This window comes from Schistocerca cancellata, chromosome 4, assembly GCF_023864275.1.
Source record: "Schistocerca cancellata isolate TAMUIC-IGC-003103 chromosome 4, iqSchCanc2.1, whole genome shotgun sequence".
Taxonomy (NCBI): Eukaryota; Metazoa; Arthropoda; class Insecta; order Orthoptera; family Acrididae; genus Schistocerca; species Schistocerca cancellata.
Window position 1 is genome coordinate 433,760,144 of NC_064629.1, and position 24,569 is coordinate 433,784,712.

At 40.6% G+C, this 24,569-nt stretch overlaps 1 protein-coding gene across 2 annotated transcripts in view; it reads right to left on the bottom strand.

Moving 5' to 3' along the window:
- LOC126185159 (autophagy protein 5) overlaps window positions 1-24,569 on the bottom strand; it is a 144,286-nt gene that overhangs the window by 108,956 nt on the left and 10,761 nt on the right. For both annotated transcript variants that reach the window (XM_049928005.1, XM_049928004.1), the window contains exon 2: window positions 1,544-1,629. In XM_049928005.1, coding sequence (XP_049783962.1) covers window positions 1,544-1,629 — 86 coding nt within the window. The remainder of the gene's footprint in view (window positions 1-1,543; window positions 1,630-24,569) is intronic.

Below are 24,569 nucleotides of genomic sequence, written 5' to 3' on the forward strand. Positions count from 1 at the left end.
GGAAGCGAATACCCTTAAAAAGTGATGATTAATGCTTTGGTATCAGCCTTGTTGTTTGGCGAGCCTCAGTGTATGAAGTGCGCCCCTCGCTTCTCCAAGTTTCCGCGGAATTCCTTGTCCATCTGTAGCATTGAGTCTTAGTGAAAAACGAAACACTGTGTAATGTCTATATTCGTATGGGATTTACAGTAACAAGTAGATTTTTTTTAAAGAGAGGAATGCTCACGACTGGACAGGATTTGATGTTTTAATTAAGACAGTGCCTATTCATAATTGACCGAGAAAACAGAGTTCTCCAAATACATTTTCAATATTCTCATCAAAGAACATTGTCGTAGTAGATAGAAAAGGCTCTCCATCAGTCTGAGCACAAATCAGGAACTGACAGGAGTAAGTACTGCAGTTTCCTCGGTTTTTCTTTCCCCTCATGGCATGGCCAAAGAGTGAAAGTTCTTAGGATTGTAATGATCTGCACTAAAGAACTCGCGTCTATCTGAAGAGGCTGCTCGAGCCTCACAGTCAACAGCTGATAACTTTGTTCTTTTCACTGTGTATGATATCTGCGATGCTGCCTATTTCAGTTGAAGGCTCTCCCCATGGACACTACCGAGCCGGAACAATGACCACCTGGCCTGAGAGCTACTGGAAACAGTCCTTGAGCACCCCAGATGGACAGGTACCTGCTCCTTGGCACATGCAGAGAGGTAACTGATCAGGCATCAATAGTGTATTCTCAGCATAGTTGGGAGTCTACTACCACACAGGTACCTGGAAAACCCTCCCATTGGGCTGGCTATAAAGTTGTGTATCAGATGACCTTCCTCCCACTGCTGTTAACAAAAATTTTGAGAAACTGGAGGTAAAATCCAGATGTAGCCTACTAAGAGAAGTGTTGTAAAATAAATAAAGTAAGAAAACCATTTTCTACATCCTACAAACAAGTCAGATTGTCAACAGGGAATCTGTTCTACAAACCAAGCCTGAGAAAATATACAATCAGGAGTAAGACTGCAACACAGGAAAGGAAAAAGTATTAAAATGGCTGGAGCCCTATGCTCCCATGCATGTACTCACAGAAGATTTGAGTAATCTCTGAGGGGTTCAGCTATATGTTTTAGAGAAAAAGTTTGGCTAACCTACTGACTATGCTCAGTTATGTTTTACTGCAAAATAAAGAGAAAGTCAATGAACTGGTCACTAAAAACAAATGGGAAATAGATAACAAGAAATTTTGTCTTTCTTGAGGTAAAATCTTCAAAATATATTTATTTTTCAAGTAAATGAGGACATAAATATTCAGCTTTGCATAAAAATCCACCCCACGGTACCCAAGAGATCATGCATGCACATTCATTAAATGGCATTGCATAGCAGTGGAACCATTACTCAATAGTGTCTGAAGTATACGAGTAATAGACCCACATTGAAATTTGACTGATTTACAATGTTTTACTTACATGAAAGAAATAATTACATACCAAATCTTAAAAACTAATCACAGCTATATGCAGAAAACAACCAGATAATAGCAAATAGTTCATACCATTTCAGAGCTTGGCCATTGTAGTCCAGCCACATTTCTGCATTCTGTTTATCTGGATGTATATGACGAATGAAATGTTTACGTATCTGTAACAGTAAATGTAAACAAGATGTAATGTCAATTTCAATACACAGAGGTCAAAAATGAAGGCATAAGAGAGATCAACTTATTGAGGACCACAACCCTCTTTCTACAGCATATATCTCATTATGGCAGTTTAGAAAAAAACAGGGCATCATGTATTCTTTTGATTTTTGAGATCCCTGCTTTAGTTACATCAGCTGTTATGAATTGGTAAATATGCACTTTTTTATTTATAAATTGGGAAATCAGAAGTAATGACCTTTAACTGATAGAAAATGTAGATTGACATAATGTAAATTATTTTGAAATTCTTCATACAGCATGTGGGTACAATAATGCACAACAAAATTTCACTTTCCACTTCCTTTCCACACAATTATTTAATTAAATTATGGACTTTTTTACTCACTTCCCATGAGACCACATGAGCCAAAGCTACTTAGTCACAGACAAATCACTAATTCACAGAACACCAATAAAACAGGTAAAAATTTTAAAAAATCACTGATAGTGCTTATCCTGGTTTATTTTAAGGTAAGTCCCTCATTTCCATTCCCAGTAACAGAATTGTGGACCACTTACAGAGAATTCAATGCCCAGTATCCAGATTTTTAATTTCTCTTTAGGTGGATACAGTCTACGATGATTTTATCACATTGTTGACACACAAACTAGGATGCGTTTGGTATACCACACAAAGTAGCCCAATATTTCAAAATCATTTACCAAAACCAGAACAGCATTAGTTAAAACTTGGTAACAGAAACAAGATGGTATTTTCTACTCTTAACTTTTAGATACTGTTGATCAGCATACCACAAATTTTGGTCTTAACATTGTTAATTTATGCTTTACTTATGTGAATGTCACACCATAGGCTACTCTATCTCTAATAGTGAGTAGTGAACCAGGCCAACAACCTTGCCACAGTGGTAACACTGGTTGCAGTCAGATCACCAAAGGTGAGCACTCTTGGGCTTGGCTAGCACTTCAATGGGTGACCTCCCAGATCTGTCGAGCGCTGTTGTCAAGCAGGATGGAGGCCAATTGAGGAGCTAGAGCTATTTGACTGTAAAACAGCAGCTCTGGTCACAAAAACTGACAGCAGCCAGGAGAGCAGTGTGCTGACCACATGCCCTTCCATATCTGAACCCAATGACACCTGCTGGCTGAGGATGACACAGTGATCAGTCGGTACTGTTGGACCTTCCGAGTCCTGTTCAGGTGAAGAAGAGTAGCGAACCAGCACTAAACATAACAACAGATGACTTATTCGAGTATCAAAGGACACTAAAAGCAATGCCTTCTTGATGCAGTCGTCGTCCTTCACCTCTCACTATTCAGTTGCAGTTGCTGCAGTCCATTCAGTTGATACCTCTTTATAATACAGATGTTTATCACCAGGATTTATCTTTCTAATGTTTTTTATGAAACTGTTATGTCAAATCAAATGCCTGATTTAGTTTTTCTTCTCTATACCATGTTAATGATTCTCATTTTCCCTTTAATTTCTTTTAATATTTGTTCATTGGATTTTCTTTCAGTCAAGGATGTTTTTTTGGCTCTTTTCCACGTCCACATTCTATCACTTTTAATCCACTGTACTACTATTGTCATCTGTTACTGTACTTCCGAAATAGCAAAATTCATTTACTTGCATTAGTGGTGTATTTCCTTCCCTGTTTGGTTTATATATCATCATTTTAGAAGTTCTGTATTTATTTTCAATTTGTGGGTGTTTAAGGTACCAGAAGAATATTTAACATACAGCTCATGATTTTCAGGCTCTACTGTTACTACTAGGTACATCAGCAGCAAATCAAATGCATTGTTATGTGCTTAAATCTCATTTTTATCCCTTTGATGCCCCTTTTCATTGTATGTATTTCACTTTCTATAAATAAATTAAATTAATAAAGATGGAGACGAAGGATAGTCTTGCCATGACAGATCATCTTATTGACGACACTTTCTTAAAGCAACTGATACCTATTTCTCTAGTCCAGTTTTTGTATATATTGAATCAATCTTTCATCTCTTTGGTCTATTCCAGTTTTATTCAGTTTTCTGTCCATCCTATAAAAAAGCTTATCTAGCTCAACAAACATAGCACACATTTTCCTTTTCATCTCAATTATTGTTTTTAAAATCATCTGTAGTACCACTAGAGCTTCCACAGCTCTTCTCCTAAATTCAAATTGGTCTTCTCTTGAATGTTGGTTACTATTAGCTTTTAAGCTCTCTTTAACAATACTTTGTAGAATTCTTTAGTGTGGCTTACATATACCACGGTCCTGTAACTTGAACAGTCACTGGCATTTCCTGTCTGAAGTATAATAGTTGTGCAGATTCAGAAGGATGTAGGTTGCAGTAGGTACTGGGAGATGAAGAAGCTTGCACAGGATAGAGTAGCATGGAGAGCTGCATCAAACCAGTCTCAGGACTGAAGACAACAACAACAACAACAACTTATTAATTGCACTGGCAGTGTTCCAGCCTCACGAAAAATGCGCAAGCGCGCGCACCCACACATGCACGCGCGCGCGCACACACACACACACACACACACACACACACACACACACACACACACACAATTTGAACAACTGTTCTTTCACCTATCTCCAGCATTCTTTAACAACCCAGCAAGGATATTACCTGTTGCAGGCACTTTTTTGACGTTTTTCAAGTTGTTTAAAACATTGTTATGATCCAGTAACTGGTGAGCCTGTGACTTCATTTCCACTTCATCCATTGTGATTATTTAATCTCTGACACATAGTTCTCTGATGCACTCTTTCCACCTATCTGTTATTTCAAGTAGCATGCAACCTTTTTCCACCCTTAACTATTTTGCTACATCTTTCATTAAGTCTAATATCTTCCTACTTATTTGTCTCACCCATTTATCTTTTTGTATGATGATTAGAGTTATTTAGTTTCTGATTTTTCTGTTTCATTAATTTTTTAAGCTTTTTCATTCTTTTCTGTAATTCAGTATTTCTTGTATCACCCACGGTTTCCTTGTCTTCAGTTTTTCATTACTTAGTATATCCTGCACTCCTGTGACGCTCTTGCCTTATTTCCTCACAGCTTAGAATTTCCTAATTTATCTAGTCTGTCTCCACTTGAAATTTCTCAGTGGTGTCTTAATACTTCACAATTATATATTTGACTTAATCTCATTTGTACTTTGATGGTTTTTTTAAACATAATACTGCACTTTACTGTAACTATTATGTGATCACTGTCTAAGTCAAATGCATGGTGACAATGATTGGATTTTATTTAGTTTCTTATCTTTGTTCGACTAGAGTAGAGTCTATTTTGTATCTAGCATTATCTCCTAGCACTTTCTAGGTGCTTTTTCTATTTCAAATTCTGAGCCATGTGTTTGTTTGGGCCATTTCACAGTATTAACAGAATTCTAATAAGTCTTTCACCTCTGCTATTCATGTTTTCCAAACCAAATTTACCAACCCTTTTTGAATTGTTGTGGCTGCCCACAAAGGAATTAAAGTCTCCCATTATTACAACATCATTTTTCTTTGTTACTCGTATAAATCGTTCTGCCATTGGGAAGTAAACTTGTTATCCATGGAAGAAGCCTTTGGCTTTACCATCAGTAGTCAATCATTAATATGGTAGATATTAATCACATTTGTTCTTCCATTTTTACCTCTGAGAACATTTGCTCCACCACTAGAGACCACACATTACCACCCAGTTTCCAATACACCTAAGCACATCTAGTTCAGTATGTTTCATTATTTCTTCTAATTCTTCACTTTTACAACTTCTGAACAGAGTTTCACACTGAATGCCACGATTTTCAATTTTTTTATTACATTTAGTATTGTGAAGATTTTACTGGCTGATGACTTGTGTAGCCTTGCAGTAGTCATGGGCTCCGATTCCAATTATCGGTGGTGTGATTTATTCCCTTCTCCTTTTCCATTCTGGCCACAGAGTTTGAGATATCCTTAAGGACCTTTAATGTGGCAGTTTGTATTTGCCTTCAGCATTCTCCTACCATTGATCGTCAGTGAGATTCATCCAACTTTCAGTTTCTCAACAACAGAACAATATATTGCCATAACTTCCTCACAGTGTCATCAAGGAGGAGATGGCTTACACCGGCCTTTTTTTCAGTCCATGCTTATACTGGTCACCTTTGGGGATTCACACCCCTAGCCATGATGAGGAGTGTCATGGCATATCACTTCACCAGAAATAGGACCTAATGGCATTTTTTACTTCCATCTTACCAGTCAACAAAAAAGACAATCTTGCTGTAACAAAGTGTAATTTTTTTTTAAAGTTCTCAGTTATTATATGGAAAGTGAAAACCACTAGATCCTGATGCCTCTTAAAAATAAATACAGAAGGTCACTGGTAACTGCCTGTCACAAACTCACAGCAGATCAGCAGGACATAAAAGGAGATATTTTAAGGAAAGAACTCATTGTAAATGTTCATTTCAAGAGAAAATTTCAACTCCATCAAACCTATAATGTCAATTATGGGACATTTTACATCAAAGGGACCAATATTAAAAAGTGTCCCCACTTGACCCTCTCCAAAGCTAATAAAATTTTATAGGAAGGCTCCATATTGCCTTTGATGGTTATATATCAAATTCCAGTTCAGTATCTTCAGTGGGTGAATTTTTAGGGGCTTTTAAAAAGAGGCTATTCACCTTCACATCATGTACAAAGTGCAAATGTGTCAAGTCTGCTAGGCTTTTTTAAACATTCTAGCAAACATTTGGTAATTTGCTTTAATATTCGTAGACAACTTTTTATGCTGAAACACACCATGGATAAAATTAGGGATTTAGTCACACCTAAATATAGATACAGCTCTCTAAAGTGGCTAAACAATTCATCACGCTATTCTGAGAGCCAAGGTTTGACCAACCATTACTATTTTTCATATGAACCAATCACACCGAAACTTCAGGGGGGGGGGGGGGGGGTGGCTATTCCTACCTATGATGCCTATACATGGATCAAATTAATTAACATTGGATGCCTAGATGAAAAGAGATGCATCTGCACAGTGGGCCAAAATTTCCTATGAACAAATTTTAGGGTATTTTTGGGCGGGACAATATCTCAACTGTGTCATGTTCAATCCTCTTTTTCTAGCCACAGCTGGAAAGAGCACGCTTTAAGCTTTCAGAGGTATATTGTTTAATTTCTGGATCTTGCATTTTGATGAATAAAAATGCCTATCAAAAGTAAAGAAAATGGATTATCAATGGATACAAAAGGTAATACAATTTGAACTTGTAAATCAAAATACACATGATTGTAGTTTTTTTTAATAGTATAAGATTTGCCTATGGTTTAGGGAATGTAACTGTGCTAATAAGAAGTGTTTACATTATTTATTGTGTAGAATACAAATATAATAAAACCTCAGAAAATGCTCTTAAGACTATAAAATCTAGAAGATGGTAATGGAACGCTATGTTACGTCAGAACATTTTAACTCTACAATGCATGGTGGCGCATATCTGCATTGTGACTCAGTTTCCCCAGGCATTATAAAGCAGCAATGGTTTTTTAAGGCTCTATCCTCACAGCAGTGATACAGTGCCAAATCACCTGTTGCTTTCATTATTGGCAGTTTTCTCAGTGGCAGTCTTTTGTGCAGTGTTATCTTTGGTGTTGACATTGTACAATCTTAGTGTTGAGTTCTGAGTGTTTGAATAATCAGTAATCATTGTTGTAGCTGAAGGTAAACACTAAAACAATATGTTTTGATAGCCTAATTTGTATATTCTATACACAAACAAGACTGAATCAGTCACAAGTAATTTACAAATACTGCGAGATTTTACCGTGTGCAACAGCATCCTACATTGTGCTTCAAACCAGAATAATCATGAGCTTTCAAAATTGCTTGTTATAGGTTAATAAACTATTGTCTAAAATGAACCAAGAGACCCTTACACCCTGCTACTTTAGTGGATCAGATGGAGCTGACTGTCATAAGTAATCACCATTCTATTATGTTAAAAAGTAAACTACAACCAGTCAATGAAATGTCACCAATGGACAAGGAGCATCTACAATGTAGGTCTGAGTTGATTTTATTGAAGATGCTCAAATTTGTTCATACCAAAATGCCCTTTTGCTGACAAAATTTCAATTACTGCAGAGGACTAGCTGCAACTCATTTGGTAGAGGAAAACACATAACCAAGAACGCCCATTGCAATGTCTGATAGGTTGAAGTTACTCACTAATGAAGTTTTTAAACCTGGTCAGAAAATTTGTACCAAAACTAGATACAAAGTGGCCCAAAAGGAATCACCCCACCAGGATAAATAAGAATCACCATCCACTGAAGACAGATGTTGTTGATGCTAGCTTTACTGCTAATACTTCATTATCATAACTTGAAGAGTCACCATTAAAGCGTCGATGGACCACCAAAAGTGATTCAATGGGATACAAAAGCACAAAGTTCTGAAAGCCCAAGACAGCATTACTAAGGTAATTGCCATGGCAGCTGGTGTGAGCCAAGTAGATATTGTTCAAATACAAATGGAAGAGTGCCAAAACTGTAAAGATATGGACCTCTTAATTGAAGAACTTAATATTAAGTTTCAGATTTCAAGCAATTGCAGTAAAGTTCAAATTTTGGCCCTGGCCCTAAATAGCTAGACTATTGAAAATATGGCTAAAGAATTTGCTGTTTAAACTAAATTGGTGAAGAAGACTAGGACACTAAAGATGGAAGATGTGATTTTGGCAAAATCTTGCAAACCGAAACGAGAAAAAGCTCAATGATGAAGTAAAACAAAATGTCCTCACTTATTTTGAAGATTTTTCTCATTTATGCCTGGGCAAAAAGGAATGTGTTGCAGTAAGAATAAATAGGGAAAGATTCACAAGCAGAAATGTCTGCTTCTCTTTAATCTGAAAGAAATGTTCATTGCTTATTGCAAGTAATATGGAAATCAATTGAGCTTCTCAAAGTTGTTTGAGCTTAGGCCAAAATGGTGTACTACAGTTGGTACTTGTGGATCACATTCAGTATATGTGTGTGCAATTCATCAAAATGTCAAATTAATGTTGGCTTCAGCGATATCAATCCAAGGCGATTACAAGGATTTGATGAAAAACCTGTATACGGTTTGGAATCAAAAGACTGTATGCTGAAACGTTGTGAGGAATGCCCACAAAAAATGCAACTAGAGGCTTCTCTTGACTATGACCCTGAAGAAACAATGAAATAAAAGCAGTTGATCCATACTGATAGCCACAAATTGGAGACACGTCAGAACTATTGAAGATGTCATGGAGGCACTGATTCTGAAAATTACCATTGTAAGAAGCCATCACATTGTGTCACAACACTTAAGTTCATACCTTAAACAGCTAAAAGGAAATCTTGCAGAAAATGAATTAGTTATACTGATGGATTCTGCTGAGAATTGTAGAACTATTCCTTTGTTGTTCAAGGTGCTGTGCAAGAATTTCATTGGGTGAATTATCATGCCACATTACATCTATTTATTGTCTATTTTAGTGGCAAAGAATGTCAGTGTTAGGATTTGTATTATCAACAACTATCTCCATCACGATACCGTTGCTATCAATGCCTTTCAAATAAAGTTAATAGCATATTTAAAGACAAAGGATGAAAACATTATTAGCATTTATTGCTTTAGTGATAGTTCAGCTGCTCAATTTAAGAATCTCAAAAATTTCATCAATTTATGTCGGCACAAAAAGGATTTTGGCATCACTTGCCAAATGGAATTTTTTTGGAACAAGCCACAATAAATTGCTCTGTGATGGTTTTCAGGGAACAGCAAAAACACTAACTGCCCACGTTAGTTTGCATAGACCCTTAGATAACCAACATTTGACCCCATATGATTTGTTCAAATTCTGTGATTCTAGCATTCCAGGCATAAAGTTTTTTATGTACCAAAAGAAGAAACGGAAAAAATTCAGCCTGATCAAGAAACAAGGTTTGGCAGGGGACACAATTTCTAGATCAAGAGAAAATCATCAGTTTATGCCAATTAGTTGTAATCAGCTCACAGTAAATGAGAGTTTCCAATGATGTTACAGCATTCCCAGTTAATGCCTTCAACACAGATAAAGAAATTCCAACAATCTCAATTGCATGTTTCCAATCAGGACAGTATATTGCATGTGTGTATGACACTTTTTGGTGGATTGGAAATGTGTGTGAAGTTACACATGAACAACGAAATGTCCTCAGCAGTTTTATGCACTCACATGGTTCTGCTCATTCCTTCCATTGGCCACCTGCTAAATTCCTGAGCAACATATTGTCATGACTTCAGAAGCACCATCAACGTAATCACCAGGAAGACAATAGTTATCCACAATATGTCCTTTAGAACTGTTAACCAAAAATGAAACTGACTTTTTAGCATTTTTGTTTTGGAAATTTGCTGTGTTATGTATTACAGTTGTGTTTATGGCATGTGTTAAATTAAGGTTTGAAACTGATCATACAATTGAATAAAAAAATTAATTATGGAACTTAATGTGGAGCATATTTCATTTTTCAATCTTCTCTAAGTGCTAAAGTAATAACTTTTGAAACATATTCTTGCACATCAAAATGCAAGATTCAGAAATTAAACAATAAAACTTTGAAAGCTTTAAGTGTGCTCTTTCCAGCTATGGCTACAAAAACAGGATTGAACATGACACAGTTGAGATATTACTCCCCAAAAATACCCTAAAATTTGTTCATAGAAAATTTTGGCCAACTGTGCAGATGCATATCTTTTCATCTAGGCGTGCAGATTCATATCTTTTCATCTAGGCATCCAATGTTAATTAAATTTGATCCATATAAAGACATCATAGATAGGAATAACCCCCTGAAGTTTTGGTGTGATGGGTTCATATGAAAAGTAGTACTGGTTGGTCAAACTTTGGTTCTCAGAATAGCGCGATGAATTTTTTAGCCACTTTAGAGAGCTGTATCTATATTTAGGTGTGGCTAAATTCCTAATTTTTGCCACGGTGTAATTCAGCATAAAAAGTTGTCTATGTATATTAAAGCAAATGACCAAATGTTTGCTAGAACTTTTAAAAAAACCTAGCAGACTTGGCACATTTGCACTTTGTACATGATGCGAAGGCGAGTAGCCTCTCTTCAAAAGCCCCTAAAAATTCAACTACTGAACTTAAATTTGGTATATAACCACCGAAGGCAATACAGAACCTTCAAACAAAATTTCATTAGATTTGGAGATGGTCGAATGGGGACCCCTGGCCCCCTTGATGTGGAATGACCCTTATGTATTTTGATTAACATTGTAAGTGTGGTTGTGACAGTATGTAAAACTTTACAAGGGGTTGTCCATGCTCCAACTTCCAAGTGTATCTTGGTATTGCCTTTCACAAGTTGTCATGGGAAGCTATGATAGCAGAACAGCTGATTCACTTAGATAATGAAGTAATGAGGTTTTTGTTCCAATTGCAAGAGAAATACTAAGTACTTATTGTACCAAGAACCTTAAAACACAGGGTGCTACAGTGTAAGTAACATTATTTTCAGAGAAACCCTTCATTTGAAAGAGAAAATACAGACAAACGCAATAAATAATTTAACACAGTTCTCATTATGCTTTTGTGGCAGCTTAGAATTTCTGCAGCAAAAGCATAATGAAAACTGTCACCACAGCACAGATTCCACCTTTAAGATAAAATCATTAAAGATATTACAACACTGATAGTGCAAAAGGTGTGTGTGTGTGTGTGTGTGTGTGTGTGTGTGTGTGTGTGTGTGAGAGAGAGAGAGAGAGAGAGAGAGAGAGATTGAGATTAATTCATATATATTAGCCAGCCAAATTTTCAATTATGACCTCTCTTCCTTCAAACGATGGATAAAATTAAAGCAATAATTCGTGATCCTTTGAGCTATTTCCAAAATGGTAAATAGGAGACCAAACTTCGATGAAGAAAACATGTTAACTTTAACCAAATGCCACTGAAAAGAGTCATTTGGAAATTCTTTAAAACAAAAATTTCTGTAGTCACTGTTGGAAGTTGGTTAACCATTGTAAAATACATCAGTGAGAGGTGTGCTGGACATGATGGAAATGATTATACAGCACTTCTTTAACACACTCAAGACTTTACCTTTAGACATTGCCCAGGAAATTTTCTCTGGCGTTTCTGATGGGAAGATTCTGTACAAAATTTCTATTCTGGACACTACAGTGAAAAAGTCTGGTGTGGACAGGTCCTTTGTAGCTGCCAGAATATGAGTTCCTGCCACCTTGTCCTCACCACCTCAAGACCCATTATTGACCAGTGGTAAATAGTGCTAGCAGATGGAAGTAAGTTAACCTGCTGAGTTTCAAAAGCTGGAGAAAAATCATGTATGTAGGCAAAGCAAACCAGATATTTTTTTATTAATATGGGCAAATTCATTAATTCAATAAAAATTGCAAATTCTTTTTTCTTATAATGTCCTTCAATCTTGTGTGCCTGCACCAAATACTGTGCTTCCATTGTAAATGCTGGTACTCACAGTAAATCATCTTGTGACAGATATGGCAACTATAACAGCAACTAAAACGGAATAATCAATGTTTTTTTGTGATACATGTGGATTCCCATTCCCCTCACACAGCTCATGTACCTTTTCAAATTTTTGTATTTAACTGCTGTTATCACATTCAAGAGGTAAGTAATGAAACATACAATACAGTGTCAGTTTTGACTAACAATGCTATCAATAAGTATGGTGACTGATCTCATGCAATCACACATATTTTAATTATGAAAGTTCAGGAATCCTGCAAAATTGTGAGTTTTTATGGCAGGAATGTTCTTGTTTTTAATTCCTGTAATCATATAAAAAATTGTAAATACCAGTCCATACTGAGAAAGTAGTGATTTTGAGAAGGAACACAAACACTATCACACAATGCACAAAGTGTTAAAAAACTGACCGTTATTGTTGGCTTCAACAACTCACAATCAAACTACAATCTTCAGTCTTTGCTGAACAGGTTAGCGCATTTAATTATTTGGGATTTTTGATAACCCACGATCAATATGAAGAAATGAGAAATTACTTAAATTCTGACTTGTGCATTGCCCATAAACACAACACTTATGGCAAAACTAGAATGGACATTCAGTGCCTATTATATTGTATGGTTGTGAGAATTGGCCTCTAAACAGGAAGAACAGAAGAGCTATCAGAAGAGTTGCAATGAAATTCTTGATCAGAATGGCTGCAAAATATCAGACAGGAATGAAAGAAACTCAATATAAATGAAGACAGCAGGAAGATAGTATGTCTGTGAAAAAGGCTTCATTCTACAAACCAACTTGTTAGTGATATGTTGGGGTAAATGGAAACGTCTGATCCGACCCGTGATGTCATTATGGCAAGGAGTTTAGTTTATGAGTTGGTTGTGTTTGTATATGTCATCTTGTTGTGTTTGATGGTGCCCTCTGGTTTTTTTTATTTTCATTTTTTTTTTAATGGTTTTTGGGCGCAAAACTGATACAGTCATTAGTGCCCGGTCTGTGCCTTAGGAAAAGGTAAAGAAAACAAAACTGTAAACCAGCAGCAATGGAAGCGAAACTCAGAAAACCGGGGAAACTAAAAACAGAAGGAAAGCTTAAAAAACCACTATAGAAGGGGGGTTGTTTGTCCCCAAGAAGAGCTTCAAATGACTGACGTCATCTCACTGGCACTAATTAACTCAAGAACGCGATTGGCTGAGCATGTGTCATCTGCTAAAATGGAAGTTATATCAGGCGACAGCTGTAGATGGGCGGGTAATGGAGTAAAATAGGGGCACTCAAGTAAAAGGTGTCATCCACAGTTGAGAGCAGTGGAGACAGAGTTGGGGAGGATCATCACTTAAAAGATGTTGATGGCTAAAAAGACAGTGCCCTATCCGGAGTCTAGTTAATATTACCTCCTCCCGACAACGAGTTCGGGAGGAAGAGGTCCAAGCACAGAGAAGAGCTTTCACGTCCTGCAATTTATTATTGGGAAGCGTCAACCAACGTGCGTGCCGTAAAAGAGCAACACGACAACATAAAACACTCCATAGATCAGCGAAGGGAATCATGCGAATAGCAGGCTGAAGAAGAGAGACTGCAGCCTTGGCCACTATATCGGCCGCCTCATTTACACAGATACCAACATGTCCTGGGATCCAGAGGAATGCCACAGACAACCCCCCAAGCGAAGCAAGTGGAGGCAGTCCTGAATCCGGTGGACTAGAGGGTGGACTGGGTAGAGAGCTTGGAGACAGGAGAGAGCTGAGCAAATCTGTGCAGATAACATACTGCATCCGCTGATGGCGGTGGATGTATTCGACAGCCTGGAGAACAGAGTAAAGTTCCGCAGTAAAAACCAAACACTGGTCGGGAAGCCGAAATTTATTTGGGGTGTCGCCAACAATATAGGCACTCCCAACAACAAACTATGTTTTTGAGCCATCAGTGTAAATAAATGTGGTATTCTTCATTAGTGCACATATAGCAGCAAATGCCCGACGATAAACAAGAGAAGGGATCCTTGGAAAACTGACAAAGGTCACGAAGCAGGCAGGTCCCGGGCCGGAGCCAAGACGGCGCTGTACCCCAAGTTGTCAAGAAAGTCTTAGGAAAGTGGAAGGAAAGAGAATGTAGCAGTTGACGGAAGCGGACTCCCGGTGGTAGTAGGGAGGAAGGGCAGCCTGCATACCCTAAATCCAAGGAGCCGTCGAAAAAAATGTCATGGGCCGGATTAGCAGGTATGGAAGACAGATGGCTAGCATAACGACTCAGAAGGACAGCTCGCCGATTGGACAGCAGAGGTTCAGCAGTCTCAGCATAAAGGCTTTCCACAGGGCTGGTGTAAAAAGCTCCAGACACTAAACGTAATCCACAGTGGTGGACAGAGTCGAGATGCCGAAAAATAGACGGCCGAGCAGAGGAGTAAACTATGCTTCCACAGTCCAATTTTGAGCACACTAAGGCGCGATAGAGGCGGAGAAGGACCACTCAGTCCACTCCCCAGGAGGTACCATTCAGAACACGGAGGGTGTTGAGGGATCGCAGACAGCGAGCCGAAAGATAGAAAACTTGGGAGGGCCAGCACAGTTTTCTGTCAAACATAAGACCCAAGAATTTAGCGACGTCCGCGAACGGAAGGTTGACAGAGCCTAGATGTAAGGAAGGCGGAAGAAACACTGTACAACGCCAAAAATTAACACAAACGGTCTTACTGGGAGAAAAGCGGAAGCCGGTTTCAATGCTCCCAGAGTGGAGGTGATCGAGACCTCCTTGAAGACGTCGTTCAAGAAGGCTGGTCCATTGAGAGTTGTAGTAGATCGCAAAATCGCCCACAAAGACGGAGCCCGAGACATCAGGAAGGAGACAATCCAAAATTGGATTTATGGCAATGGAAAACAGTACAACACAGAGCACGGAGTCCTGGGATACCCCGTTTTCTTTGGAGAAAGTAGTGTTCACCCGCACTTTAAATGTGCGCTCTGCCATAAATTCACGAAGAAAAAGGGGCAGCCGACCTCGAAAGCCCCAAAAAAACAGTGTGCGGAGGATGCCTGTCCTCCAACAGGTATCGTATGCACTTGCCAGATCAAAAAATATTGCTACTGTTTGGGGTTTCCTGAGAAAATTGTTCATGATATAAGTGGAGAGAGCATCAAGATGGTCAACTGTAGAACGATGCTATCGGAAACCGCATTGGGCAGGTGTTAAAAGACTGCGGGACTCCAGCCACCAGGCTAAACGGCAATTCACCATACGCTCCAAAACCTTACATACACTACTCATGAGAGAAATGGGGCGATAGCTAGAGGGGAGATGTTTGTCCTTTCCAGGTTTCGGAACAGGAATGATGATAGCTTCCCGCCATCTTCTGGGAAAAGTACTGTCGGTCCAAATTCGACTATAAAGGCGAAGGAGGTAACTCAGACTATGGTACGATAAATGCAGCAACATATGGATGTGGATACCATCTGGTCCTGGGGCGGAAGAGCGAGAAGAAGAGAGTGCGTATTGGATTTCGCGCATGGAGAAAACAGTATTATAGCTTCCGCGATTTTGAGGGGAGAAAGCAAGAGGTTGCACTTCCGCTGCATGTTTCTTCAGGAGAAAAGCTGTCGGGTAATTTGAAGAGCTCGATATCTCAGCAATGTGTTGACCCAATGAGTTAGAAATTGCAACGGGGTCCACTAATTTATCATACGCGACAGTGAGCCCAGAGACCGGGGAGAAACTAGGCGCACCAGATAACCATTGAATCTGACTCCAAACTTCCGAGGAGGCAGTGAAGGTGTTAAATGAGCTAGTAAAGAAGACCTAGCCTGCCGTCTTGCTATCGCAGATGACACGACGGCATCATGCACTGAACTGCTTATAGCAGATACAGTTGGCCAAAGTTGGTGCCGGAAAACGCAAAGAGCTCGCCGCCGCTCACGTATTGCGTCACGGCATGCCTCGTTCCACCAAGGAACTAGGGGGCACCGGGGCAAATCGGAGGTGCAAGGTACTGACTGTTCCGCAGCTGTAAGAATAACTTCTGTAATATGAGTGACCTCATCGTCGACGCTAGGAAAGTGACTGTCATCGAATGTCGCTAGAGACGAAAAAAGTGTCCAATCGGCTTGGGCAAACTACCAGCGTCTCGGGCGCATATATGGCAGTTGTGGCTGCAATCTAAGGACACATGGAAAGTGGTCACTCGAGTGTGTATCAGCAAGAGCGAACCATTCAAAATGCCGAGCTAGCGGAACAGTACCAACCGAAAGGTCCAAATGAGAGAAATTTGTTGTGGAGGCAGACAAAAATGTGGGGTCCCCAGTGTTGAGGCAAACAAGATCCGGTTGGTGGAAGACGTCTATCAATAGTGAGCCGCCGTGACAAGCACGCTGAGATCCCCAAAGCGGGTGGTGGGCACTGAAGTCCCCAACGAGCAAATACGGGGCCGGAAGCTGACCAAGAAGATGAAGGAGATCAGCTCTTGCCAGTGGTGTGGACAATGGAATGTATACAGTACAAAGAGAGAAGGTGTATCCAGAAAGGGAAAGACAGACAGCGACAGCTTGGAAGGACTGTTTAAGGGGATTGGGTGATAATGGAAAGTATCATGGAGAAGAATCATGAGTCCTTCATGTGCTGGAGTGCCTTCAACAGAGGGGAGATCAAATCGGACTGACTGAAAATGGGGGAAAACAAAGCAGTCGTAGGAACACAGCTTTGTTTCCTGAAGACAGAAGATGACCGGCGAGTAGGATCATAAGAGGATCGACAATTCACCCCGATTGGCTCAAATGCCGCGGATATTCCAATGGATAATGGACATAGGGTGGATAGAAGAGGGAAGAATGCGACCAAGGTTGCCCTCAACTCAATGACTGCTGAGAGCCAGCGACCAACAGCGTGGAACGGCATTCAGCCAAAGGCAGAAGATCCTGATCCATAGGTTGTTCGGAAGCAGCTTCTGCCACCGGCGATCAGCTGGTTGTTCGGCCACCAGCAGTGCGCCTCGGCGACACAGAAGACGGCTGAGGGTGGTTACCTCCAGGTGGCACTGTAGATGAGACACGCCATGGCGGAGGAGGAGAGGAACTGGGTTTCTTATTAGCCTTCTTGGAAACATGACGTTGAGATGAAGGAGGAATCGATGGTTGTGAAGCCGGGGTACATAAAAAATATTCACAAGTAGGCTCTTTTATGGAAGTCTGGGTGTCTGATTTTGGTGCTCGGAATTTAGCAGAACCCGATGAAGGGTGAGCCATAGAGTGAGCAGGTGAGAGTGGGGAGGTTGAACGGGCGATCTTTGTGCTGGCCGATCTGACAACTGTGGCACTAAAGGTGAGATCACAAGTATGTGTGGCAGCCTCCTTTGTTGGCCGAGGAGAGGCAAGGATAGTGCTGTATTTACCTGTGTGAGGCACAGTGGGCTTTCGACTGGCGAATAAATTTCGAGCAGCAAAGGTCGACACCTTTTCCTTCACTCTGATTTCCTGAATGAGCCATTCGTCTTTAAAAATGGGAAAATCTCTAGAGGAAGCAGCGTGGTCACCCATACAGTTGATGCAAAGAGGGGATGGAGGTGGACAAGCACCCTCATGGGCATCCTTGCCACACGTAACACATTTGGCTGGATTGGAACATGACTGGCTGGTATGATTGAACTGCTGACACCGATAGCAACGCATTGGGTTTGGGATGTAAGGGCAAACGGAAATTATCTCATAGCCCGCTTTTATGTTCGATGGAAGTTGAACTCTGTCAAATGCCAAGAAGACAGCACGGGTTGGAATGATGGTCTTGTCAACCCTTTTCATGACTCGATGAACGGCCGTTACACCCTGGTCAGACAGGTAGGTTTGAATTTCCTCGTCGGACAATCCGTCGAGGGAGCACGTATAAACTACCCCACGTGATGAATTTAAAGTGCAGTGTGCTTCCACCCGGACAGGGAAGGTGTGTAGCAGTGAAGTATACAGCAATTTTTGTGCCTGGAGGGCACTGACTGTTTCCAACAACAAGGTGCCATTTCGTAATCGGGAACAAGACTTTACAGGACCTGCAATGGCGTTGACACCTTTCTGAATAATGAAAGGGTTGACTGTGGAAAAGTCTTGACCTTCGTCCGACCGAGAAACAACAAGGAACTATGTCAACGATGGAAGAACTGTCTGTGGCTGAGACTCATTTAACTTTCGCTTGTGAGCAGACATAGTAGATGATGATGAAACCATTGCGGAAGTATCCCCCATGATTACCGGCATCTCTGATGGTGCACTCCTTCCTTGCGGGGGCCCTCTCTGAGGGCACTCCCGCCTTAGGTGATTGTTCACACGTCAAGTCACACCTCCCGAGAAACGGACAGAGGGACCAACCGGCACTTTCGGAAGGTATCAGCTCGGGTAATCACCCCTCCCTGGGCCTGGCCATTACCAGGGGGTACGTACGTGTCCTACCTGCCTACGTGGGGAATTACGCGTTACCCTATCAATGGCTACACGTGGGAATGCGTGAGTCGGCCTAGACACACACACAGGGAGGAAAAAAAGAGAAAGGGAGGAACAACGAAAAGGAAAGGAAAGAAGAGGGGTCTCAAATGCCGCAGCGGAGAAAATGGTAAAGAGAAGAGGTAAGGAAAAGAGTCGCTACGCACATACCCACAAAAGAGTTGTGGACCCCCTTGGAAGGGGGAGGGGGTGTTCTGGTGGTGGTGGTGGTGGTGGTGTTGTGTGTGTGTTTTTTCCCCGAGTGTTATGTAGTGTATTGGGTTCATTTGAGATCTGGTGTTGGTAGAGCGGAGTTGTTGGCAGTGTCCACAGCTTAAGGATTGAAATTGTTTTCAGTGAGTTATCAATTAATTTTTTTTTTTGTTTATGTGCTTGTGTTTTCGATAGGTGTTATTGGTTTGCTGTTTGTGGTGTGGTAAGACATTTAATTTACTGTGTCGCTTCTCTTGTTAGGTATGGATATGACAATCAAGTTCAATAGTGCGATGTTGCGGCAGAGATGGGGGAGAACATGATGTCCATGATTAAGTTCCTGCAGAAGTTTGATTTAATAGCAGAAGTTGTGAGGTATGGGGTATGCCAAGAGAATATGAGGTTGGCAAGAGTTCCGACATCTCAGACCAGGGACGGATACTTGTGGCGGTGACTGAAGGACTACCTCTGGTGTTCCATTAGACACAGTACCTGGTTCGGGAAATCTAGGTTCACCACAACAGAGTGTGTTCTGATTACTTACTATTTTTGTGATAGATCCTCTATTAATTTTTGTGCACATACGGCTGGGGTGAGTGAGAGGACGGCGTTAGATTGGTTTTCGTTTTGTAAGGAGGTGTGTTCTGAGTATGTGAAGTACGGTAAGTTGGGTGGGTTGGGGGTGGTGGTTGAGATAGACCAGCCACAGTTTTGGAAGAGGAAGTATGGGAGCAGTAAGTCTTCGGTTGGTTTATGGGTGTGGTGGGCCTGTTACTTCGGGAGGTGGGTATGCTGATTGTGTTTTCTGTGTTTTGGAGGGGTATACTAAGAGGGAATTGGTGGAATTGATTGAAGAGTATATTGAGGAAGGGACTACTGTAGTTGCCGATTCTTTTTCGTAATACAAGGGTTTGGGGAAGATGGGTTTATTGTTGTAAGCCGTAGTTTAGAGTTTAAAAATTAATAAACTGGGGCATGTACTAAGACAATACAGGGGTTTGGGGGGGGGGGGAGTTAAATCAGTCATAGGGAGGGGGAAGAGGCGCTCTTCTAACCTGCAATCTCACTTACATGAGCATTGTTGGCGGAAGAGCGTCCCTGGGAATTATTGCATTTTTCGTGTTTTTCTGAGGGCAGCGAGTAAGATGTACATGCCGAGGGTGGTTTGTTAAGTGGGTTTGGTACGTGGGGGGAGGGCGGAGGGGGGAAGGAGGGGCGTTGTGGGTAATGGTTGTGGGTTTGGTACGTGGGGGGAGGGCGGAGGGGGGAAGGAGGGGCGTTGTGGGTAATGGTTATGGGTTTAGGTGGGTGGGTTGGGAAGGGGGGGGGGGTTGTTTTATGATTACGTTGGAGAGCGCCTTTTCTGTTGCAGCTGTTTTTGAGTTGTAATGGGTGACTGCATTCCATTTGTTTTGTGTTTTTTATTTGTTCGCGGCGTTTTGATTTTTTGGGGTGGGGGTGAAGTGGGGAGGGGGTTGGTGTTGGTAGGCTGTGAGTGGTTTGAGAGTTTCTTCTTTTTTTTTGTGTGTGTGTGTGTGTGTGTGTGTGTGTGTGTGTGTGTGTGTGTGTGTGTGTGAGAGAGAGAGAGAGAGAGAGAGAGAGAGAGAGAGAGAGAGAGAGAGAGATTGGGCTGGCCAACCTAGTGTGTAGCACTGTAATTTATTGCTAGTACCTAGTAATTATTTTGGGCCTATTGTTCACAAGTTGTGATGTTTTGTGTGTTTTTGAGGTGTTGTGGGTTTGGTTTTATTTATCGCAGTTGTATGTGTTTGTTTTTTGGTACCATCAACTGTGGTTGATCTATATAGGTCAAGGGAAATGTTCAATTCAAATTTGTGTCGTCGTAGGTGCATGTGTTTTGGTATCGTCAGCTGTGGTTGACCTATATAAGTCAAAAGAAATGTTCAGTTCCAGTTTTTGTCATTGTAACTATGTGTGTGTATTCTGGTATCTTCCGCTGTGGTTGACCTATATAGATCAAAGGAAATGTTCAATTCCAATTTTTGTTGTAGCTGTGTTCTGGTATCGTCAGCTGTGGTTGACCTATATAGATTAAGGCAAGTGTCAGATTCCAGTTTTTATTGCTTTATGTGTTGGTTTTGCAGTATCAATAGTTCCGGTTGAGCTATATAGGTCAATGGAAGTGTCAGATTCCTGTGAATTTTTGTAGGTGCAGCAGAATGTGGTAATTTTGTGTTTTTTTCGTTTTTTTGACATTGTTTGAGATCCTGATATGAATTTTTTATGTTTATATTTAGCTTGACCCCACCCTAAAACTCTAATTTCCAGCAGTTGTCGCGTTACTTTGATTATATTTTTGGAGGTAGATGTTACTGTCGTATTTATATTTATTTTCGTGTTTGTCGTCGTGTTTATCTAGTGACGTCATAGGAGTCAGATTGGAGAATGGTCATAACTGCCACATTGATGACATCATGGGTCAAAGCAGATGGGTGGAATCGAACGCTTCTGTAATCCCTGAGGAGATGATGTTTGAACTCAGATTTGAATGGAATGCACCAAATGGATAGCCGTGATGACCATCACCAAACTATAAATGGCTCTGAACTTCTGCCAATGTAGCCATAGTGAGTTGTTATACATTAGAACGTCGACATACAGTTCTTTGGGAAGTGTTTGTAATATTAACTCCCATAGAAAAGTGTCGAAAACACACTAACAATAAAAACAAATACAGCAAAAGAAAAACATAAAGCTGCAAAACATAGAAATCTGATGGGGAATACTGTGCTATTGTGCCATTAAACTGCACTCACCCATCATCATTTTTTAAATCCAAACTAAGTGTGCTGTCTATAACTATGTCAACAACTGCAAAGTTGTTATTGCCATCTGGAAACAGACAAAACAAGTTTCCAGAATAAGAACTATTTGCAGTAGTGCTGCAAATTTAACAATGCAAATGCAGTTCAGTGACAGCAATAAGGGTTCGACACAGCCCCACATATGTTCAAGTAAATTAATTAATTAAAGTCTGAAACACATGTCACCATTTGGGGCAGGCAATGGAAAAACTGTGATGGTGGTCACACAATGATGTGCAGTGCTCTGCTGAGAGATCAAACACACCCAAAAATACATAATAAATAATGGGCCAATTCCATGCATGACACACTAGATGTAAAAAATGTTTCACACACAGAACAGACATGGTAAAAGAGTTGATATAGTTTCAGACCATCATCATCTGGCCTATGTAGAGATTTTGCCCCTCTCAGAAGCACGGTAACAACAGACAAGTCTTAAAAACTCTTAAGACCAAGACATTCCTCTTCACCTCAAACAAGATCAATATGAGAAGAGAGATTTTTTTTCCCTTTTACAAATGTGAAACATGGGCATCTGAAGCTAGGAAGGGGGGGAGGGGGGGGGGACAGACACACAAAAAGAAATGACACTTTTTACAACGCACCATCATTAAATGTTTAAAGATACTGTGGATAGGCAAAGAGACAAAACGTATACAGGTCCTTCAGAAAATGGAGCACTTGCCATTAACACACTGTACAACTGATGTGTAGGCTGTACACTTTGACACGATGGTCTATTGCAGACAGTAGCCACAAAGCTGGCTGATGCCAGAGTTAAATTCTGCCGAAATTTTTACAAAGGCACAGACGGTGTTTAGAAAGGATAGATTGCATGCAACCGGTGGTGGCGTGTTTGTCACTGTTAGTAGTAGTTTATCCTGTAGAGAGGTAGAAGTGGATAGTTCCTGTGAATTATTATGGGTGGAGGTTAAACTCAACAACCGAGCTAGGTTAATAGTTGGCTCCTTTTACCGACCTCCCGACTCAGCAGCATTAGTGGCAGAACAACTGAGAGAAAATTTGGAATACATTTCACATAAATTTTCTCAGCATGTTATAGTCTTAGGTGGAGATTTCAATTTACCAGATATAGACTGGGACACTCAGATGTTTAGGACGGGTCGTAGGGACAGAGCATTGAGTGACATTATACCGAGTGCACTATTCGAAAATTACCTTGAGCAATTAAACAGAGAACCGACTCGTGAAGATAACATCTTGGACCTACTGATAACAAACAGACCCGAACTTTTCAACTCTGTAAGTGTAGAACAGGGAATCAGTGATCATAAGGCCGTTGCAGCATCCCTGATTATGGAAGTTAATAGGTATATAAAAAAAGGGAGGAAGGTTTATCTGTTTAGCAAGAGTAATAGAAGGCAGATTTCAGACTACCTAACAGATCAAAACGAACATTTCTGTTCCGTCACTGACAATGTTGAGTGTTTATGGAAAAAGTTCAAGGCAATCGTAAAATGCGTTTTAGACAGGTACGTGCCGAGTAAAACTGTGAGGGATGGCAAAAACCCATCGTGGTTCAACAACAAAGTTAGGAAACTACTGCGAAAGCAAAGAGAGCTTCACTGCAAGTTTAAACGCAGCCAAAACCTCTCAGACAAACAGAAGCTAAATGATGTCAAAGTTAGCGTAAGGAGGGCTATGCATGAAGCGTTCAGTGAATTCGAAAGTAAAATTCTATGTACCGACTTGACAGAAAATCCTAGGAAGTTCTGGTCTTACGTTAAATCAGTAAGTGGCTCGAAACAGCATATCCAGACACTCCGGGATGATGATGGCATTGAAACAGAGGATGACACATGTAAAGCTGACATACTAAACACCTTTTTCCAAAGCTGTTTCACAGAGGAAGACCACACGGCAGTTCCTTCTCTAAATCCTCGTACAAACGAAAAAATGGCTGACATTGAAATAAGTGTCCAAGGAATAGAAAAGCAACTGGAATCACTCAACAGAGGAAAGTCCACTGGACCTGACGAGATACCAATTCGATTCTACACAGAGTACGCAAAAGAACTTGCCCCCCTTCTAACAGCCATGTACCGCAAGTCTCTAGAGGAACGGAAGGTTCCAAATGATTGGAAAAGAGCCCAGATAGTCCCAGTCTTCAAGAAGGGTTGTCGAGCAGATGCGCAAAACTATAGACTTATATCTCTGACGTCGATCTGTTGTAGAATTTTAGAACATGTTTTTTGCTCGCGTATCATGTCGTTTTTGGAAACCCAGAATATACTATGTAGGAATCAACATGGATTCCGGAAACAGCGATCGTGTGAGACCCAACCCCCTTTATTTGTTCATGAGACCCAGCGAAATACGGAAGCGTCCGATCCCGCCCGTCTGCTTTGACCCATGACGTCACAAATATGGCGGAAACAAAAACAAACACTTTCCACAAGAAGCCTAATGACACTAACAGGACAAGTGCGGGAAATAGGGTGTTTTGGGTGGGGGGGGGGGGGGGGCAAACTAAATATAAACAAATTTAGACATCTTGCGTAGCTACAACGTGTAAGTGAAGACAGCCATGCATGAATACCCACCCACCTCCCCAGGGGTCGTAACCCCTGCAACCCATAGAAGATAAAGATGCTTCAGTAGCTGATTAGTGTTTTTTGTCTTTTTTTTTAAAAAAAATCTCACAGGATAGAACGAACAGATCAGAAAGATAAATATAATAAACTAAAACAGAAATTGGAGGAAACAGATAATTAAAATAAGTAATAAGCGTTTCTAATTTAAAAAAAAAAAAAACTCACGAGATAGAACGAACAGATCAGAAAAGTAAACAAAATAAGATAAAACAGAACTGGAGACAGCCACACTCAAACCAAACTCCGCGCCGTCATGATGTCACACACGACAACACC